Source organism: Chrysemys picta, chromosome 7 (genome assembly GCF_011386835.1).
Source record: "Chrysemys picta bellii isolate R12L10 chromosome 7, ASM1138683v2, whole genome shotgun sequence".
Lineage (NCBI taxonomy): Eukaryota > Metazoa > Chordata > Testudines > Emydidae > Chrysemys > Chrysemys picta.
The window spans coordinates 105,292,515-105,312,515 of record NC_088797.1 but is presented as its reverse complement, the minus strand read 5'-3'; the positions used below and the strand labels follow the sequence as shown (position 1 = coordinate 105,312,515).

The following is a 20,001-nucleotide window of genomic DNA, read 5'->3' as shown; positions in this document are numbered from 1 at the left end:
CAGTCCCCTGCTGCAGGGCTGCCCAGGCCCCTGGGGCCGAGCAGCTATCCTGGACCTCGGGGACTGCAGGGCCAGGTGGGAGCTGACCCCCTTGTACTAGGCAGTGCGGCAGCCCAGACCCCTCCCCCCTGGGCAGCTGGGACATTGGGACCCCAGACACACCTGCAGCCTTTAGCATGCAGTTGTGTGCTAATTGGGCCACATGCGAGGTGTGAGTTGAGAACTGCTGCTTTACACTGTATTTCAAGAATACTTGTGATATTTCAAGCTCTATTTGGATGGAAATTCAATTAAAAATGCACAAAACCAGTATTTTAAAATTGTTTTTAGAAGTACAGTATAACTACCTTTCACGTGCTGGAATACATAAGAAAAGAGTTTTGTCAAAACATGTTTTGCTTTTAAAACTAACCGATAAATTATTATCTATAGTTAGTGAATTGAACTGATTGATTCTGGTCAATGTGTGCTTCAAGATCATCCATTCACACCAAGTTTTTATTCATAGATTGGAAGAGGAAAACAAGTTTTCCTGCTTTTTTCATCTCCCAATTGGTTTCTTAGTTTTGCATGAACTATTCATTGAACTGAAGTGAAGAAAACTTTGTCTCTGTCTGCAGAAGAGACAACTGCTATCAAGAGCTGGTTTAGTACATCAACAAACTCTGGTTCTAGGTTTACTGTATTTTGAAAAATAAACCTGAATTTCATTTAATTAAAAAAACCAATTTAAACTAAAAATCCATTTTTTAAAAATGAACATTGGTTCTGACTTTGGTCTGATCTGTGAACAAAATGTACACTGATTTAACTAAAATACATTTTTAAATGTAAACCAGTCTAAGGTTTGCACCAGTTCAACTTAACAGACTTAAAACTTTTAGTAACACTGGTACAGGTTTGTGTGTGGATCTTATGCTATTTTGGTTATTACAATAAATTCTCATTTACTGAGCAACTCTGTTTTTCTTTCTACAGACTCCAGCAAGAAAAGTAAAGGGTCATTTTAGTACAGGTCATGCAGATTCTCCAGCTACAATAGTGATAGGAAGAGCTCATACCACCAGAGTGAAGCTGGTTGGACAGGCCCCTAGAGTGGTCAAGAATTGTGCTTTGAAACAAAACATGGATATAAATGAAAGTTTCACAGGTAATTTGCACACTTTTTAAAATTAAGCCACATAATTCTTGCCTTATTTCACTTTATGTTGGTTGATAAAAGCAGTTTCCACTTAATACAGCCTATCATGTAACTTGGAACATGTTAATCTCCTTTACGTAGGAGAAAATACTTTTATGTACTGCGGGGACCATAACTTTAATTTTTTTCAGCCTTGAGTTTAAGATCTCAACTTGAACTTTGTATTAGGAGGGTTTGTATTTAATTTCAACTTCTTGAAAATGAGCGAACTTTGTCAAGGTCATCGCTGTCAAAGTCACTACCTTCTAGGTCCTTCCATTGTTTTCACCCTCTTCTGCTGCATCAAATACAAACTTCCTGTTCTACCCTTCAAAGCTGAACACAGTTAAGCTCTGCAGTCTCTCTCCTTCTTAATCCAAGGTTGACTGCTCTCTTAACTCCACCAATGATGCTAGAGTTTCCGTTGCCTGGTTTTCTACTTTTTTTACACTAGTGCCTTTATGCTTTCTCCCATACTGCACTTGCACATGGGGAAAACTGCCAGTCAAATCTGTAAAACTACCACTTTCTCTTAGTGTCTTAAATCTCACCTATATTGTAATGAGTAAGGCTACATTTTAGTCACAGGTATTTTTAGTAAAAGTCATCAACAAGTCACTGTCAGTAAACAAAAATTCGTTGTCCATGATCTGTGCTAAATAACCCTGACTAAATCTTGGGTGCTCTGGGGTAGGGGGCGGCGGTGTGTGGCCCAGGACCCCTGCTGATGCTGCGGGAGGGGGAGGGGCGCATGGTGACCCAAGATCCTCACTGTGGGGGGAGGTGGAGGGTGGTGGCCCAAGCTGCTGAGGTGGCCCCAAGGCCAGACACACCAACTGCTGCAGAAGTCCCAGAGGTCCCGAAAAGTTAAAGAATCCGTGACTTCCATGACAGACTCGCAGCCTTAGTAATGAGTACTGAAAATTGCCATATAACAACTGGCATGTAGTAAGTAAGCTGTGATTACTGCTACTGATTAGTATAATTTTTAGCCAATCAGTACTAAAACATTTTATTTTGTTAATTTATCCTCTTACTTCCTCTCCAACTGGGATCACTTTTTTTTTTTTTTAATGCACCTGTTATGTTTTGGTGTCTAGATAGTAAGTTCTTTGGAGGTGGACTTTCATGTACTATCTTTGTGCAGTGCCTAGCACAACTGGACCCAAACTATGTTTTGGCATCTGACAGCTGCTGCAGTGTAAATGTTATTTGAGTGGTATCTCAATCAAATATTATTTTAATGTATAGTTGTAATTATTTCAATTTGTGATGCTCCGTACATGCATAGAATCATAAAAGAGACATCAAGAGGTCATTTAGACCAATCCCCTGCTCAAAGCAGGACCAACATCAACTAAATCATCCCAGCATGTGTGCCTTCTGTATATCTGGAGCACAGTTGTGTATACAAATTGGGCCATCGCACCTTGATGCATCAGTAAAGTATGTCTCTAGATAAAGCTTATATAGTTTAGTATAGTAGTGTTTCATTGTTTTACATATAAAAAGAGTTACATTCAATTTATTTAAAATGAAGGTGGTGAAAAATTTAAAAGCAGGATGTGTAGCTAACAGCAGAAAAATGTTAAACATTATATTTGGATGTCTTGCTGTATAAAATGCTGTGTGTCCACTTTCTCTTTGTGGTCAGTTTAGAGCTTCTCACAGGGAATTATCAATATCTCTTGAATTGAATCTGACTCACACACATACCTACACATACACACACCTTTTGTGCAGTGCTTACACATGTACGTGTTAGTTTGCAGACAATTTCTACTAATCAGTACTGCTGTACTACATCCTTATTATTCTAGATTTGGGTTTTTTAGTCTTTTTTAAATCAGGGAAATTCAATCAGGGATGAAACTACTAACCTGACTTTAACTTATGACATAACACATTTCCAGAGGTGACTCGAACAATCAGTGTATTAACATATTATACCACTTGTTATAATGCCTCTACTGGGAAACAAAGGCATAGACGTGAAGTCATGTATGATTATCTGCCCTTAATGTTACATTGTGTGGTGTACTATTTGAAGAAAGGAACTAAGTCACAACGCTTCATTTTATTCTTTGTTCTGCCAACTGTATAACTGTTTTGTAAATCAAAGCATATGCTAATTACTTTAAACATAATTAATAGGAATGACTGAGATGTTTAGAACTCCAGTAAATGAAAATCAAAAAAGTCCATCTTTATCTGCTGCTCACAAGACTGATCTTACACCATCATATGCTGAAGTAGAAGGCTCTGAGGTACACACTCCAGAGGAGTCTGGTATGTTTGTTTCTTTTTAATAGCCCTGTGGAAAGGGAGTGAGGGTTTATGGATTGCATATAAGAAAAGCAGACTAGTGCTACTAACCTGGATCTCTGAAGCTAAGCTTAGTCAATTATTGGTTTTGTTTGAACCTATGTAAACTTAGTGTAGAGTGAGAATGGGGCAGGTGGCAGTTCGAGATAATTCTGAGATAGGTGGTTGAATGCTGCTTTCTAACTTAAAAGATGTATTTGTAGTCCCAACTATTTCTGAACTGGAATGATGCATTTCATTAAATGGTTGTGTCCCATGGAGTATGGTGCTTTCAGAATGTTGACGCATGTATGATTGTACAAAATGGGTTTAAAGCATTGAAGAGTTGGTATGCTTCAACAAAATGCAGTGAATTGTTGTATGCAGACACAACTAAGCCCAATGCTTGTGTTTTAAGATAGGGCGAGGGTGGTGTTCATGGAAAAGGTGAGGACCAGAATGAGAAATCAAAGGCCATCCAGGGTGGAAGGATGATACTCAGTAGGCACCTTCCTAACTTCCCCACACTTCTTTGGTAGGGTTTCCTTCCTTTCTGTTGTAACTCTTGGTACTAGTCATTGGGTCGCTGTGAAGATCAAAGCTAATATTGTCCCTGAGAAATCAAATGAGATCTCGTTTCTTCACTATTTAGCAAGAATTACCTTAATATAGTTCTTCATAGGTAGAATTCAAGAATAAATCCTATAATATACCAAAACTTTAGAATTGCATTTCTATTTACTTGAGAATCTGGAATATATATTTTTAATTACAGAAGAAGGCTTAATAAACAGTTATATTTATTATATATATATTGGGGGGAGGGATAGCTCAGTGGTTTGAGCTAAACCCAGGGTTGTGAGTTCAATCCTTGAGGGGACCACTTAGGGATCTGGGGCAAAATCAGTACTTGGTCTTGCTAGTGAAGGCAGGGGGCTGGACTTGATGACCTTTCAGGGTCCCTTCCAGTTCTAGGAGATAGGATATCTCCATATATTATTATTATTATTATATTCAGAGCACTGTGTGTTCCACAAGTACTAAATTTGCTGCAAAATTGTGTTATAGAATAAATCCAAGGTTGGTTGGTTGGCTTGTTTTAAGATTTCCCTTGCAGGGCTTGTCTACACTTGACTTCTTTCCCTAAAACTCTCCCCTGTCAGTATCACCGTGCAGCTCTCTACACCAGTAATAGCAATGGTGGGAGATAAAGGGTAGACAAGGGGACAGTGGCCACTTCAATTTTACAACATTATCCATGCCTGCTTTGATCCACAGAGTCCTGTGTGGATACAAATTTATATCCGCAGATGCAGATATCCGCAGATATAAATCGGTATCCACAGAACTTCAGGGCACTCCTGGAGACCGCAGCAGCAGAAGGAGCAGAATGTGGGGCCGCTGCTCCCAGCAGTCAGTGCCCCACTCCAGCAGCTTCTTCAGTGTGGCTGTACTGCCCCCAACCCCGCCCATTGGGGCGGGCATCAGGCCCACCAGCAGTTGTCCCTGGTCATGCTCTTGTGTTCAGGTGGTGTGCATGTCCCCAGACAGGAGACGCAGACAGCTGCATGGAAGGGATCGGGGTGGGATTGGGGCAGTATAGCCTCACTGGAGGAGCTGCCACCAAGGGTGCTGGCTCCTGGGAGCAGCAGCCCTGTGTTCTTCTGCTCCTTCTGCCACTGTTGTTCCCAGGAGAGCTCTGCGGTCCTGCAGATACCAATTTATATCCACGGATCTCTTCATACGCGGATATAAATTTGTATCCATGCAGGGCTCTACTGATCTAGTACCTTGCCTATGTTATAGCTACTTGCGTTAGCAACCTTGAGAAACTGTAGGGAAAATCTAGTGGAGATACAACTGTGGCTAACAACAAAAACCTTTCAAACAATATACCATATATGAACTTGACAATTTTTTTTCTGAGTCTACAGACAGACTGAAATAATAGCAGTTCAAAGTGAAGCAAATTTCAGTATCAACTTTTACTGCATTACTGGTCACTTTAATGTGTTTATCTTGCACAAGTTTTTTTGTCCCCCATGTCTTTTCCAGTGCCAAAAATGCCAAATGTCCCCTTATGCCAAAAAATCAGCTTCCACCTGATTCTTATACAGTAACTCTTCACTTAATGTTGTAGTTATGTTCATGAAAAATGCAACTTTAAGTGAAACAATGTTAAACGAATCCAATTGTCCCATAAGATTTAATGTAAATGCGGGGGGTTAGGTTCCAAGGAAATTTTTTTGGAACAGACAAAAGGATTATACTGTATACTGTACAGTACTGTATTGTACTGTGATTGGGAAGTGCCCCTGGCTTACCCCACAGAGGTACAGCCCGCTGCAGGCAAGGATGCTAGGAAGCACCTTTGCTGCAGCAGCAATAGTGGCAGCTTCCCCGGAGAACAGGCTCGGATTTTGCTAGGAATGCTCCAGGCCCACCTCTTCCTGTCCGCGCTCACTCCAGTCCTACCTCTTCCCACCCGCACTCCACCTCCTCTCGGGAGCACGCCACATTCCCCCTCCCCCCCGCCCTCAAAGTCCTAAGCGCTGCCAAACAGCTGTTTAGCGGTGCTTAGGACTTTCTGGGAGGGAGGGGGAGGAGTGGAGACACGGCGCTTCCCTGCTCTTCCTCCTCCCTTCCAGCACTTCGCGCTTAGGACTTTCTGGGAGGGAGGGGCAGGAGCGGGGAAGCCCTGTGTCTCCGCTGCTCCCCCTCCCTCCCAGAAAGTCCTAAGCTCTGCCAAACAGCTGCTTAGCGGCACTTAGGATTTTCTGGGAGGGAGGGGAAGGTGTGGAGACGTGGTCCTTCCCTGCTCCTCCCCCTCTCTCCCAGAAAGTCCTAAGCACCGCCAAAGTGGAAAGCGCTGGGAGAGAAGGGGAGGAGGTGGAGAAGCGGAACTTGTGCAATGCTCCCTTGTAAAGTTGCTGCTCTTCCACAGAATCTTACAAGCAGGCAGCCAAACGACGTTATAAGGGAGCATTGCACAACTTTAAACGAGCATGTTCCCTAATTGAGCAGGGACGTAACATTGAAACAGTGTTAAGTGGGATAACGTTAAATGAGGAATTACTGTATGTTATGCATTTTCAGAACAAAGTTTGAAGCACATTTAAAATTTAGGGACAGTATACAAGAAATTTAACTTAATATTGGATTAAATAATAGAAGGAACACTAGTTATATTCATTTTCATATTTAATTCAATTAAAAACTCAATTTTAAAATTTGTGTAGTGCCTTCATGTTGTTTTTCATTGTTAATTACCAACTTACTTGTTTAAATAAGACTAGATTTTTGTGGGAGGGGCAGAAGCTTTGCGTACCTCATACTTCTTCAGCAATTTGCATACTCGGCTTCCTTGCTTAAATTTCCTTTTGAATTACATAAACCTAATTTTATTACAGGAGAGATGGTAATATCACCATTAAGTATCTCAGGCATGTCACAACAGAGAAAAGATAGTCAAGAAGTTGTATCTCGCTTCCTGAGAGTGGAGAAGTCTCCAAATTCTGCTTTTGTGGCAGTTAAGTTAAAGCAGACTCCTAAAAAAGAGAGAACTGTACTGGAAGAGAAGGTGGAAATGAGTAATCCATTAGTAATGCCAGAAAAGCATATAACTGAGATGACAGTGGGAGCTAAAAGGCTTGCGAAGACTCCAAAGCAAAAGATGGAACCCGTCGAGGCTCTGTCGGGCGTCAAAAGGCTCTTGAGGACTCCAAAGCAAAAGATGGAACCCGTCGAGGCTCTGTCGGGCGTCAAAAGGCTCTTGAGGACTCCAAAGCAAAAGACCGAACCCGTCGAGGCTCTGTCAGGTGTCAAAAGGCTCTTGAGGACTCCAAAACAAAAGACCGAACCCATCGAGGCTCTGTCGGATGTCAAAAGGCTCTTGAGGACTCCAAAGCAAAAGACGGAACCCATCGAGGCTCTCTCAGGCATCAAAAGGCTCTTGAGGACTCCAAAGCAAAAGACCAAACCTGTCGAGGTTCTTTCGGGCATCAAAAGGCTCTTGAGGACTCCGGAGCAGAAGACAGAACTTCTTACAGATGAAATTGCCTTAAAAAGATTACTAAAGACTCCAGCACAAAAAAAGCAAGTAGTAAATGATCTGGTGGGAGTCTCTTTTATGAAGACAACACAAAAGCAGAAATGTCAGTCAGTAGAAGACATGATAGGGATCAGCCATATGAAAACGTCTAAGCAGAGAATCCAATCAGAAGATACGGTAGGAATTAAAAGGCTATTGAAGACATCACATGAAAGAGTTGAACCAGTAGAAGACCTGTTTGGTATCAGCAGACTACTGAGGACACCAAGGGAAAAATATCTACCAGTTGATGACTTCGTGGGATTGCAAAAACTTATGGCTGAGCCTAAACAAAAATATTCAAGTTCTGAACTGGATTATGCTGGTGTTAAAGAAATTTTTGATACACCAAAGGAAATTAAGGTAAAAGATCTTGTTACGTTATTTTGGTAATTTTAATTTTAGTCAAATTCATAAATGTTAAGACTAGAGGATACCATAAGATGATCTATACCAGTGCTTCTCAAGCTATCTGATGTGGGGGGCCGGCATTTTTTTTTTTCCAATGCGCCAGGGACCGGTGCCATATTATTATTCTACTTGACGCTCTTATGAGGAAACTCATCGTGGACCTGCAGCCAATGGCTCACGGACCGGCACCGGTCCGTGGACCACCACTTTGAGAAGCACTGATCTATACTGCCTTCCTGGCTATAAAATTTCATCCAGTTTACCTCTGTGTTGAGCTCAATAACTTATTTGGCTGATGCATGCATTCCAGAAATAGTGCTAAATAAGTTATTGAGCACAACACAGGGGCAGTGGTGGATTCTCCATCTCTTGATATCTTCTAATTAAGAATCCATCACTTCCCTTGGTAGCTTGTGCCTGTGGTTAATTGTTTTCATTATTAAAATTTGTGCATTATTTCTAATTTGGATTTGTCTGGCTTCAGCTTCCAGCCATTGGTGAGTCTTATGTCTTTCTTTGCTAGATTAGAGTTCTTTAGTACACCTCTACCTTGATATAACTCTGTCCTCGGGAGCCAAAAAATCTTACTGCGTTATAGGTAAAACCACGTTCTATCAAACTTGCTTTGATCTGCCAGAGTGTGCAGCCCTGCCGCCCCCGGAGCGCCGCTTTACCGCGTTATATCCGAATTCGTGTTATATCGGGCAGCGTTATATCAGGGTAGTGGTGTACTTGAAATTTTCTTTCTGAGAACGTACTGTAATCAAATTGGCTTTCAACCATTTTTGATAAACTAAGCAGATTGAGCTCTTTAAGTCTCTCACTGCACCCTTTCCAATTTTTTAACATTATTTTTAAAACATGGACATCAAAATTGTATGTGGTTTCCCAGTACTGGTCTCACCAATGCTTTGTACAGAGGTAAGATCATTTCCCAACTCTTGCTCACTATTCCCCTGTTCATATGTTTAAGGATCACAGTAGCCCATTTTTGCCACAGTGTGGTACCGAGAACTCATGTTAGTTTGCCTTTCCTCTTTGACCTCCTAAATCCTTTTCAGAATTACGGCTTTCCATGATACAATCCCCCATTCTGTAGATACGGCCTGCATTGCTTGTTTCCTGGGTGTGTAAATGGGACCAGTTTACCAGGTGATCCAGACCACTCTCTATGATGTCAACCTTGTCCTCCTGGTTATTTATCACTCAGTCAATTTTTGTGTCATATGCAAGTTTTATCAGCAATTATTTTATATTTAATTCTAGATCGGGGTAGGCAACCTATGGCACGCGTGCCAAAGGCAGCACACGAGCTGATTTTCAGTGGCACTCACACTACCTGGGCCCTGGCTGCCAGTTCACAGGGCTCTGCATTTTAATTTAATTTTAAATTAAGCTTGTTAAATATTTTAAAAACCTTATTTACTTTACATATAACAATAGTTTAGTTATATATTATAGACTTATAGAAAGAGACCTTCTCAAAACGTTAAAATGTATTACTGGCATGCGAAACCTTAAATTAGAGTGAATAAATGAAGACTCGGCATACCACTTCTGAAAGGTTGCTAACCCCTGTTCTAGATCATTGATGAAAATGTTGAATAACATCAGGCCTAGCACCAATCCCTACAGAATCCTGCTATAAATACCCCCATTCGCTAACGATTCTCCATTGACAACTACTTTTTTTTTTTTTTTAGATCTGTCAGCTGGTTCTTATTCTATTTAATGTGCTTTATTGATATTGTATAGTGCTATTTTTTTTCATCAGAATGTTGAGTGATACTAAGTCAAAAATGCCTTACAAAATTCTTAAGTATATTACTCTGACGGGTTAGATCACAGAAACCCCCTTGGGAGCTGCCACCTGATATACCAAGACTACCCCTGCTCCAGTTTTCCCTGCCAGCTCAGGACTCCAGCACCGTGTCTTGCTGAGCCAGACACTCCCGTCTGCTCCAACATAGACCCAGGGTCTGAATCACTTGTCCCAAAGCTGCAAGTTTACCTGAAAACAGCTCACAGAAGTGTGCTTGTCTTCAGCACTCAGATGCCCAACTCCCAATGTGGTCTAAACCCAAATAAATCCGTTTTACCCTGCATAAAGCTTATGCAGGGCAAACTCATAAATTGTTCGCCCTCTATAACACTGATAGAGAGATATGCACAGTTGTTTGCTCCCCCAGGTATTAATATATACTCCGAGTAAATTACTAAATAAAAAGTGATTTTATTAAATACAGACAGTAGGATTTAAGTGATTCTAAGTAGTAACAGACAGAACATAGTAAGTCACCAAGCAAAATAAAATAAAATGCGCAAATCTATGTCTAATCAAACTAAATACAGATAATCTCACCCTCAGAGATGTTTCAGTAAGTTTTTTCTCAGACTGGACACCTTCCAGGCCTGGACACAATTCTTTCCCTTGGTACAGCTCTTGTTCCAGCTCAGGTGGTAGCTAGGGGATTCTTCATGATGGCTCTTCCCCCCTTTGTTCTCTTCCACCCCTTTATATATCTTTTGCATAAGGCGGGAACCCTTTGTCCTTCTGGGTTTCCACCCCCCTTCACTGGAAAAGCACCAGGTTAAAGATGGTTTCAGAGTAGCAGCCGTGTTAGTCTGTATCTGCAAAAAGAACAGGAGTACTTGTGGCACCTTAGAGACTAACAAATGTATTAGAGCATAAGCTTTCGTCATCCGAAGAAGTGGGCTGTAGTCCACGAAAGCTTATGCTCTAATAAATTTGTTAGTCTCTAAGGTGCCACAAGTACTCCTGTTCTTTTTTCAGATTAAAGATGGATTCCAGTTCAGGTGACATGATCACATGTCACTGCAAGACTTCATTGCCCACTTGCCAGCACACACACACATACAGGAAGGCTAACAGGTAAACACAGCCATCTGCAGACAATGGTCCTTGTTAATGGGAGTCATCAAGGGTGGTTTGAGCATTAGCCTGCTAAATTCAAGGTTGTGAGTTCAATCCTGGAGGAGGCCACTTAGGGATCTGGGGCAAAATCAGTACTTGGTCCTGCTAGTGAAGGCAGGGGGCTGGACTCAATGACCTTTCAAGGTCCCTTCCAGTTCTAGGAGATGAGATATCTCCATTCATCAAACCATCATTAATGGCCCACACTTTACATAATTACAATAGGCCCTCAGAGTTACGTTTTATATTTCTAGTTTTAGATACACGAGTGGTACATTTCTACAAATAGGATGATCACACTAAGTAGATTATGAGCTTTGTAATGATACCTTACAAGAGACCTTTTGCACGAAGCATATCCCAGTTGCATTATATTCACTTATTATCAAATCTTTATAAAACTATCCCAGTTACATTATATTCACTTATCATGTTTTTATAAAACCATATAGACTGCACAACGTCACAATTACATCTAAACAATTACCCTTCTCAACCAAACTTGTAATCTCAAAAGTGGATGAAATCAGATTTGTTTGACAAGATCTGTTTTCCATAAAATCATGTTTACTGGACTTACTTGTATTTCTGTCCTTTAATTCTTTATCAGTTGAATCTCATTTCGGTTTTTTCATTATTTTGCCTGGGTTTGATGTAAGGCTAACCAGCCTATAGTTACCTGGGTCATCCCGCCTGTCCTTTTTAAATATTGGCACTCGACCACTCTTCTGGACTTATGGAATTTCCCTATTTCAAGATTTATTAAAAATTATCATGAGCAGGCCAGAGATCTTCTCAGCTAAGCCTTCTAGGGCTCTTGAGTGCAAGTTACCGGGATCTGCCAATTTAAAAATATTTAGTCATAGCAGATGTTTTTTAACATCCTCCTTAGTTAGTAATGGGCCAGAAAGTAGCTCATCATCCTTATGTGATAAGAGTATATTGTCCTGCTTATTTCCAAATATAGAACAGAAATGTTAATACTTCCTGCCTTTTTTGCATCATTAATTGTTTTAACATCTCCTTCTAGTAGGGGGTCTATACTATTATTAGCATTTATTTTGTTCTTAATATACTTAAAATCTCCTTCTTGTCCTTAACCCTGACAGCCACAGATTTATTGATTATTTTTTAAATTTGTTAGGTCAAAGTTACAGATCTCATGCAAGAAAATAATTCTCTTCATATTGATCCTAAAAGTGAACGTGGTAAGTACAAATGTGTGCATTTTAATGTTATAATTTATAATGTATCTTAAATGTGTGTGTTTTTGAAAATTCCAGAATACACAGAAAATATTGAATTTAGTTTGTGCAGTGATAATTTTGAATACTTGCTGCTGGGAATTGGAATTTATGAATGTAGTATGCTGATAGTAACATCTGTAGATCCACCAGCATGAACATCCTGCTGTTAAACTTCATTTAAAATTCAATCTCTTTTGAAAGATTTCCAAAAGCATATTATTCCGTTAACACTATGTTGGTTCAAAACTGAGTTGAAGGTAAGAATGCTATCTATTGAATCACCCTATATTACCTTGTGCATTTAGCTGTTATTTTCTTATTGCTACTAAATACAACGGTACCCTTTTCTTAATGCAGGATCATCTTTCACATTTCATGACTTTGGGGCTTTTGTATGTAGCTTTAATATTGCCTTAATGTAGATTTTGCTAAATATATACAAATGAGATTAACAGGATTTTGTGCTGCGTATCCTTGAAAATCATTTGGCAGAAGAATCGGAAAAGAAAAAAAAAAGGCATGAGATTCAGAGTCTTCAGCACTCTTGAGCATTCTTTGGGATTTGGTCAGTGTCTTTTCAGGATCCCAGGTCGCCTTTCTTCCAGCTCAGCCTTCTCTTCCTGGTTATGGTTTCTCCTCTCTAACTCTTTGCAGCAAACTCTCATCAACTTGGGCTGGTCAGAGAGTTGAAAGGTTCTCTCTAGCTCAGAAAACATGTCCCAGAATGAACCTCCCAACCTCACAGTTTTTAAAAGCCAGTTCTAACACCTCTCCTGTCCTGCTAGAGAATTTCCACTGCTGCAACCAGCCTCCCTGCAGACCACCTGGAATAACTGGATTTTTACAGCCCAAGCACCCTCTTTAGTATACCCATTGTCCTTCCAGAGCACAGTCATTAAATGTTAATGACTTCTTTTGATTTTTCTGTATGGGAGAAGCCTTCCAGCCAAATGTGTGGTATATGACAATGTCATTGTCAGCCAATGGCTGATTTAATGCATGAGAGTTAGAATTTTATACATAGAATCCATAAAATCAATCAGAATTCATAAGTTGTACAGAGAGAGATTCCCTAAATCATCATAGTAACCGTAATTATATCCTTTATCAATGGTTATTAAACAGTCATGAAATAATCATATCTAAAGTATCAAATGTATTCAAGTTTCTCTCATTCTAAAATATCAGTAGCCCAACCAATAAAATAACATTTGTTTCTTTTTACTGTGTAATCAAAAAGCATTCATTGTTGAATCCGTAGAAGTCACTCAAATATCTTATTTAGAATATTAAACATATGTTAACTTACCATTTTAATAAAATCAAATAGTCCTACCCTAACCTTAGAGGTAATTTTGATCAGGCATGTTGTGCAGTTATTTTACTAATTTTATTCTTGCTCCTTTTGTTCTGTGTTTTTAATGAAAAATGTTACTTGTTTTAGAATCCAGAGGAAATTATGAAAGAGAACTGAAGCAAGAGAAAAAAATGGAAGATTCACTTGAAAAAACATCACTCCCATTTGTGAGATCAAGGAATGGAAACATTAAAAATGAACAAGAATTGCAAGAAAGCCTTGAACATGCATGTATTTCACCTAAGGAGTCAGAAAGTGTGAAAAATATAGAAAATATTGAAAAAGAAAAAATGAGTAATGGCTCTCAGACACAGAGCCATAATCTCTCAAATTCAGTAATCTCTCTTTTACTTACCGAAATGAATCCAGTTCAAGAACCAGCTATGCAACTGCAAAGAGAATTAAACCAATATTTGAAAGATAGTGATGATAAAGAATTGCTTTTTGAAAATCCTGTTGCCCCACAATTAAATCTTATCCAGGAATCTATCGATTTGTCCAGTAAAGACAAAAAATCTACAAGGGCAAAACAGCAGAAAATAGAAATAAAAGAGAACCCCTCTTCACTAAGAGAATGTGAAGAAAATCTAAAGGAGAACGTAAATTTACTAGGATTACCAGTTCTGATGAAAGAGAGGATTGAAGACCAGAAGGAAGAGGCTGTTGCTTTCACTTCCGTAGTTAAAAATCTAGGAAGAAAAGAGAGAACAAATCAGTGTATGCAAGAAGAAATTATTTCAAAAATTCATGTTCACAAACAACTTGACAAAAATAAGGAAGCTGTTTCCTCAGTAGAAATAAATGGAACTTTTCATAGCTCCAGAAGAGGTAAAAGGAGTCTTGAGTCTCATGATAAAGATTCTTTAATGCTACAAAGAGAAACTACAAGTATGAAACAGAATTTGCAGACTGCGCATCAATCTGTCACAAACCATATTTTAATAATGGAAAATGATCAAAGTCTGAAGACAGCAAATGTATCTAGTAGCAGTAAAAATGTAAGAGGGCACCCTCTGCAAATAGGGCTTATAGCACCTGAAGATAAGTCTGATCAAGATAGTGTAAAAAATAATGAAAAGGTGGCTCTGTCAGTTAGGAAGAGGTCTAGAGGGGAGAAAAAATTAGAAATGCTAGAATCATTAGTTCCAGCTAAAAGAACCAGAAGAGGGAAAACTGAAGATAACAAACAGGGATTTACAGAGGAACATGATGCAAAAGAAAAACCCCAAAGACAGACAACAAGGAACGCTTGTAGAGCAGAAACAGCAAAGTGTATACAAACAGATGAACAGGATTTTGCCCACAGTATCATTGAGGCTGCTGCAGTAGAAGAATCTGAAATCAATAAACCAACCCTTGAAATTATGGTAACAGAGATGAAAGGAAGAAAATCTTTGAGAGTAAAATCTAGAAAGCAATTAGAGGAAACAGAGAAAGTAAGTACAGAGATGGGACCTGAAAGTGTAAGACCTGTCCAGGAAACCAAGAGAACATCAAAAGAAACTGTAGTTAAAACACACAAAGCTATAAAAAATGAGACAAAAGCGGTTCAGGGAACTAAGGAAGCAGAAACAGGTCAAAGCTTAAAGTTAAAGAAGTCACATTTTGAAAACACAAATGAAGCACCACTTGATGTTTATAGCTTGCAAGCAAACAGGAATTCAATAAAAAAAACTAATCAAAGACATGGAAATAAGAGAGGTCAAAAAGGTATATTGGACATTAAGGAAGGTGAATTTGCCAAAAATGAAAAAATGATACCACAAAATATACCAGAAACTGAACCAGAGACAATTTCTACAAAAGACTCTCTAGGATCTCTACAGACAGTGCAAAATTCCAAAACCAAGGAAGCCCAAAACAATCCAACTGCTGCAATGGTATATGGTCCTAAAGATGTTGAGAGAACTGTTCTTAGACATGGAAAGAGGATAAGGAAAGGTGATGGCAAACAGGAAGCATCTGAAACCAAACAAATTGAGATTTTAGAAAATAATCCTACAGAAGCAAATGAAAATACATCAAGAAGAGACAGAGAGAAAAAAGTTCATTTTGAACTTGAGGAAGCCAATTCTGCTTCTCTCAGAGGAAAACACATTTTACCTGAAGGTAATGATAAAGACCAAAATGAGACTTCAGAAAACATTCCTTCCCAAGCAAATGAAAATCTCTCAAGAAGGGGCAGAAGGAAAGAGGTTGATCTCACACCACATGCAGTTAGTTCCACTTCTCTTAGAGAAAAATACAGCTTGCCAGAAAGTGATGCCAAAAAAGAGGCTCCTAAAAAAGACCAAGATGCAGCTTTGGAATCTACTGCTTCCCCTACAAAAGAGAATACATCCAGAAGGGGCAGAAGGAAACAGGTTGATCATAAAGCGCTGGCAGCTAATTCCACTTCTTTTGGAGGAAAATGCAGCTTGCCAGGAGATAGCAGTAAAGAAGAGATGTCAGAAGATCAAAATGTGCCTTTGGAAGCTATTGTTTCTCCTACAAAAGAGAAGCTATCAAGAAGGGGCAGAAGGAACCAAGTTTCTCTCACATCTCAGGCAGCTAGTTGCACTTCTCTCAGAGGAAAAAGTAGCTTGACAGAAAACGATGATAAAGATGCGATTCCTAAAGAAGACCAAAACGTGCCTTTAGGAAGTACTACCTCCCAAGCAAAAGCTAATCCACCAAGAAAAGGCAGAAGGAAACAGGTTGATCTCTCAACACAGGCAGCTAGATCCACTTCTCTCCGAGGAAAAAGCAGCTTGCCAGAAAATGATGGTAAAGAGAAGGTTCCTAAAAAAGACCTAAATGTGACTTTGGGAAATACTACCGAAGCAAAAGCTAATCCACCAAGAAAGGGCAGAAGGAAACAGGTTGATCTCACGACACAGGCAACTAGATCCACTTCTCTCCAAGGAAAAAGCAGCTTGCCAGAAAATGATAATAAAGAGAAGACTCCTAAAGAAGACCAAAATGTGCCTTTGGAAAATATTACTTCCCAGGCATCAAAAAGGGGCAGAAGGAAACAGGTTGATCTCACGACACAGGCAGCTAGTTCCACTTCTCTCCGAGGCAAAAGCAGCTTGCCAGAAAATGATGGTAAAGAGAAGGTTCCTAAAGAAGACCCAAATGTGACTTTGGGAAATACTACCGAAGCAAAAGCTAATCCACCAAGAAAGGGCAGAAGGAAACAGGCTGATCTCACGACACCGGCAACTAGATCCACTTCTCTCCGAGGAAAAAGCATCTTGCCAGAAAATGATAATAAAGAGAAGACTCCTAAAGAAAACCAAAATGTGCCTTTGGAAAATATTACCTCCCAGGCATCAAAAAGGGGCAGAAGGAAACAGGTTGATCTCATGACACAGGCAGCTAGTTCCACTTCTCTCAGAGGAAAAAGCAGCTTGCCAGAAAATGATGGTAAAGAGAAGGTTCCTAAAGAAGACCAAAATGTGCCTTTGGGAAATACTACCGAGGCAAAAGCTAATCCACCAAGAAAGGGCAGAAGGAAACAGGTTGATCTCATGACACAGGCAGCTAGTTCCACTTCTCTCCGAGGAAAAAGCAGCTTGCCAGAAAATGATAATAAAGAAAAGACTCCTAAAGAAGACCAAAATGTGCCTTTGGAAAATATTACTTCCCAGGCATCAAAAAGGGGCAGAAGGAAACAGGTTGATCTCACATCTCAAGCAACTAATTCCACTTCTCTCAGGGGAAAACGTCACTTGCCAGAGGATGAAAAGGCAGCCAAAAAATTAAAATCAGGTATGGCAATGATTTATTTTCAGTTACCTAATATAATTGTTTAATTTTTGAAGGTGGGTGAATGCAAACTATTGCATGTTTTAGATAAGGAAGTACTTTATTCTTGATCTTGCATGCAATGGTGGGAGGGATACCTCAGTGGTTTGAGCATCGGCCTGCTAAACCAAGGGTTGCGAGTTCAATCCTTGAGGGTGCCACTTAGGGATCTGGGGCAAAAATCAGTACTTGGTCCTGCTAGTGAAGGCAGGGGCTGGACTCAATGACCTTTCGGGGTCCCTTCCAGTTCTATGGTATAGGTATATCTCCATAAACTTAATGTTGTGAATAAAAGTGATAAAATGTACATTACTGTAGGTCCCAATACTTCAATCTTAAAAGTTCGTTGCCACAGAGACACTTAGTACATGTTTGTATAGCACCTAGCACCTTTGTTACTCTAAATCTGAAGTCCTCAAAATTTTTCATATTATGAATCACCTTCCCCTCAATCTATTTGCAATTGTACAACATCTCTGTTGCAATTACAACAATTGTTAACATGAAAAAATATTAGGAAAATATTTAGTTAATGTTTTCAATGTGATATGTTGTCAATTGTAAAAGATCACCATCTTTTTCACCTTCATTTAATCTTCCCCACTTATGTATGTTCCTTCTCATCCTTCTCCTCTGCCTGGTCCCCTCTTCCCCTGTATATGCTTTTTTGCTGTCTGATCCTCCAATCCCATGCTCATGCTACCCTCCCCCTTTTTTCCCTTTACATTTGCTCTTTTGTCTTGTTCCTTTTTCTCATTCTTTTCTCCTGCCTTCTTGTTCCCTTGCTTGCTCCCTGCTCCTGCTATACATGCTTGCTTTGGTGCCTGATCTTCTGCTGCACTAGGTACCTGATTCCTTTCTCGCCGTTCTTCTGGACAACGTTCTTCTGGGGGTCATCTTTCCACCAAGCAGTTTTTGACGGTAACTACCATCTCTGGTGCCATTAGTGACTTTTTTCTGGGATCAGCACCTGTTTCCTCTGGTTTTGAGATTCCTATGCAGGTGTCTAGTCTTTTCTTTACAATGAAGAGCCTGACCTGCCTGCTCTTTGTGGACCCAGAACCACTGCTGTATATTCTAATGCAGGGTTTTCCTTGATTTAATATTTTTATTGTTTTTAGTTTTACATATGAGTTTAAAAAAAAAATCAGTAAAATAAAGTACCAAATTGGGTTTATGGTATAATTTTGGGACTAATACTGCACAAAGGCCCAAGAATCAAGTGCAGCCAGTTATTTTGGTTGGAACCTCAGCCTTTAGTAAAAGGCTTAAACCCACAAGGCAGCAGGAATGTTGGCAGTACGCTTACTGAATGGTGGCCTGCATTCACCATGTCACAGCACTATCTTTGGACATTTATGGTGATTTATAAATGTCATCTGCTGCTCCACCATAGCCTTTTAGTACAGTCATCAAATCGTCCATGAATGCTTATTCAACAGGCTTCCCTGCATATATCACAGCTAACCACCGTATCTGAAGTCCATTTGTACAGAATGGACTACCATGGTTGCAAAATGCCACATAAGAAAAAAAATTAGGTTTGGTGCACTAATTAATGTTAATCTGGTTTCAGAAATAGCTGAGAGCCTTCAGGGATCTATTTTAAAGGATGCTGGTTGTGCAGAAATGCAGTTTCATAACTGGTTTGTTGTATTCCTGGGTATTGTCTCTGGGATATATTTATTAGGGATATTTTTCTTTAAAACAGCATAGCGTGAAGATTTGAATTTCAGCTAAAAAGTTTGATTTATTATCCAAATTTACAATTAATTTTTTTTTTTTTTTTTTACAAACAGAGTGTGTTGAAAGTATAACTCTGCAGAAAGAAACAAGAAACAAAACTAAAGGAGAACTTGGCAAAGGTGGTATTAGCATGATTCAGAGTGCTGGAGGAACAGAAAGGAAAACAAGAGCAAGTGCAAGAACAAGAAAATAACCTCTTTAATAGTTGTAGAGCCAGTTTTGAATATTTTTAGTATTTGATTTTGCAGTTTTTTTACGTAAATGGATGAGCACTTAGATTTGATAGAGTTGTAAAGCATTCAGTGAATTTAGGTATAATGGAGATATGTTTATCTGTTTATATAAGTAGAAGAGATACCTCTTTTAATGGCATAATTCAGGCAAATATATTTGCTTTCCAAACTGTTGTGAGCTTGTGCAAAATTACAGCAACCAAAAAAATTTCTGTGCCAACATTGATGCCTCCTTTCATTGATGATCATTTCAGAGGTCTGGAAGTTGTATTACTTTGCTGAATCTGCCCATATGTAATTGTATGTTATTATCTAGTTAGCTTAATTTTGGGATACTGAAGTTTTATTTTTTCATGAAAGTTCTGTAAATATCCTTTTTAAAAAGTCTACAGGTTTTTATTGGCAAAACTATTATGTGGGAATTCTGATTTAACAGCTTAAATTGACTACTGCAAAAAATGCGAATAGATTTTTATAAGAGTTAATAAATTTTGTAAATGTTAATTAGATGTGTGATTTTATTTTGTGATTTAAGCATACTTGGAAACTCAAGATTTATGTATAATTACTATTTTTTCTCACAAGCACAGTGTCAGCGTTATTCCCCCATTCCTCTAAATGACCCAGCAGGTTTATGGAAGCATGTCTTATATATGATGGGTCTCCTAGAATATTGGTTGTCCCCTAGTTTGTGGGGCAAGACTGCTCT

General features: G+C 39.3%; 1 protein-coding gene across 1 annotated transcript in view; it reads left to right on the top strand.

Annotated features, from left to right (window-relative positions):
- The window catches only part of MKI67 (marker of proliferation Ki-67), a 38,935-nt gene extending 19,139 nt beyond the window's left edge, over positions 1-19,796 (top strand). The window contains exons 12-17 of the mRNA XM_065552231.1: positions 979-1,150; positions 3,335-3,469; positions 6,895-7,937; positions 12,065-12,128; positions 13,612-17,277; positions 19,113-19,796. Of these exons, the coding sequence (XP_065408303.1) occupies positions 979-1,150; positions 3,335-3,469; positions 6,895-7,937; positions 12,065-12,128; positions 13,612-17,277; positions 19,113-19,252 (5,220 nt within the window). The 3' untranslated portion in view covers positions 19,253-19,796. The remainder of the gene's footprint in view (positions 1-978; positions 1,151-3,334; positions 3,470-6,894; positions 7,938-12,064; positions 12,129-13,611; positions 17,278-19,112) is intronic.
- The last annotated feature ends 205 nt before the right edge of the window (positions 19,797-20,001 follow it).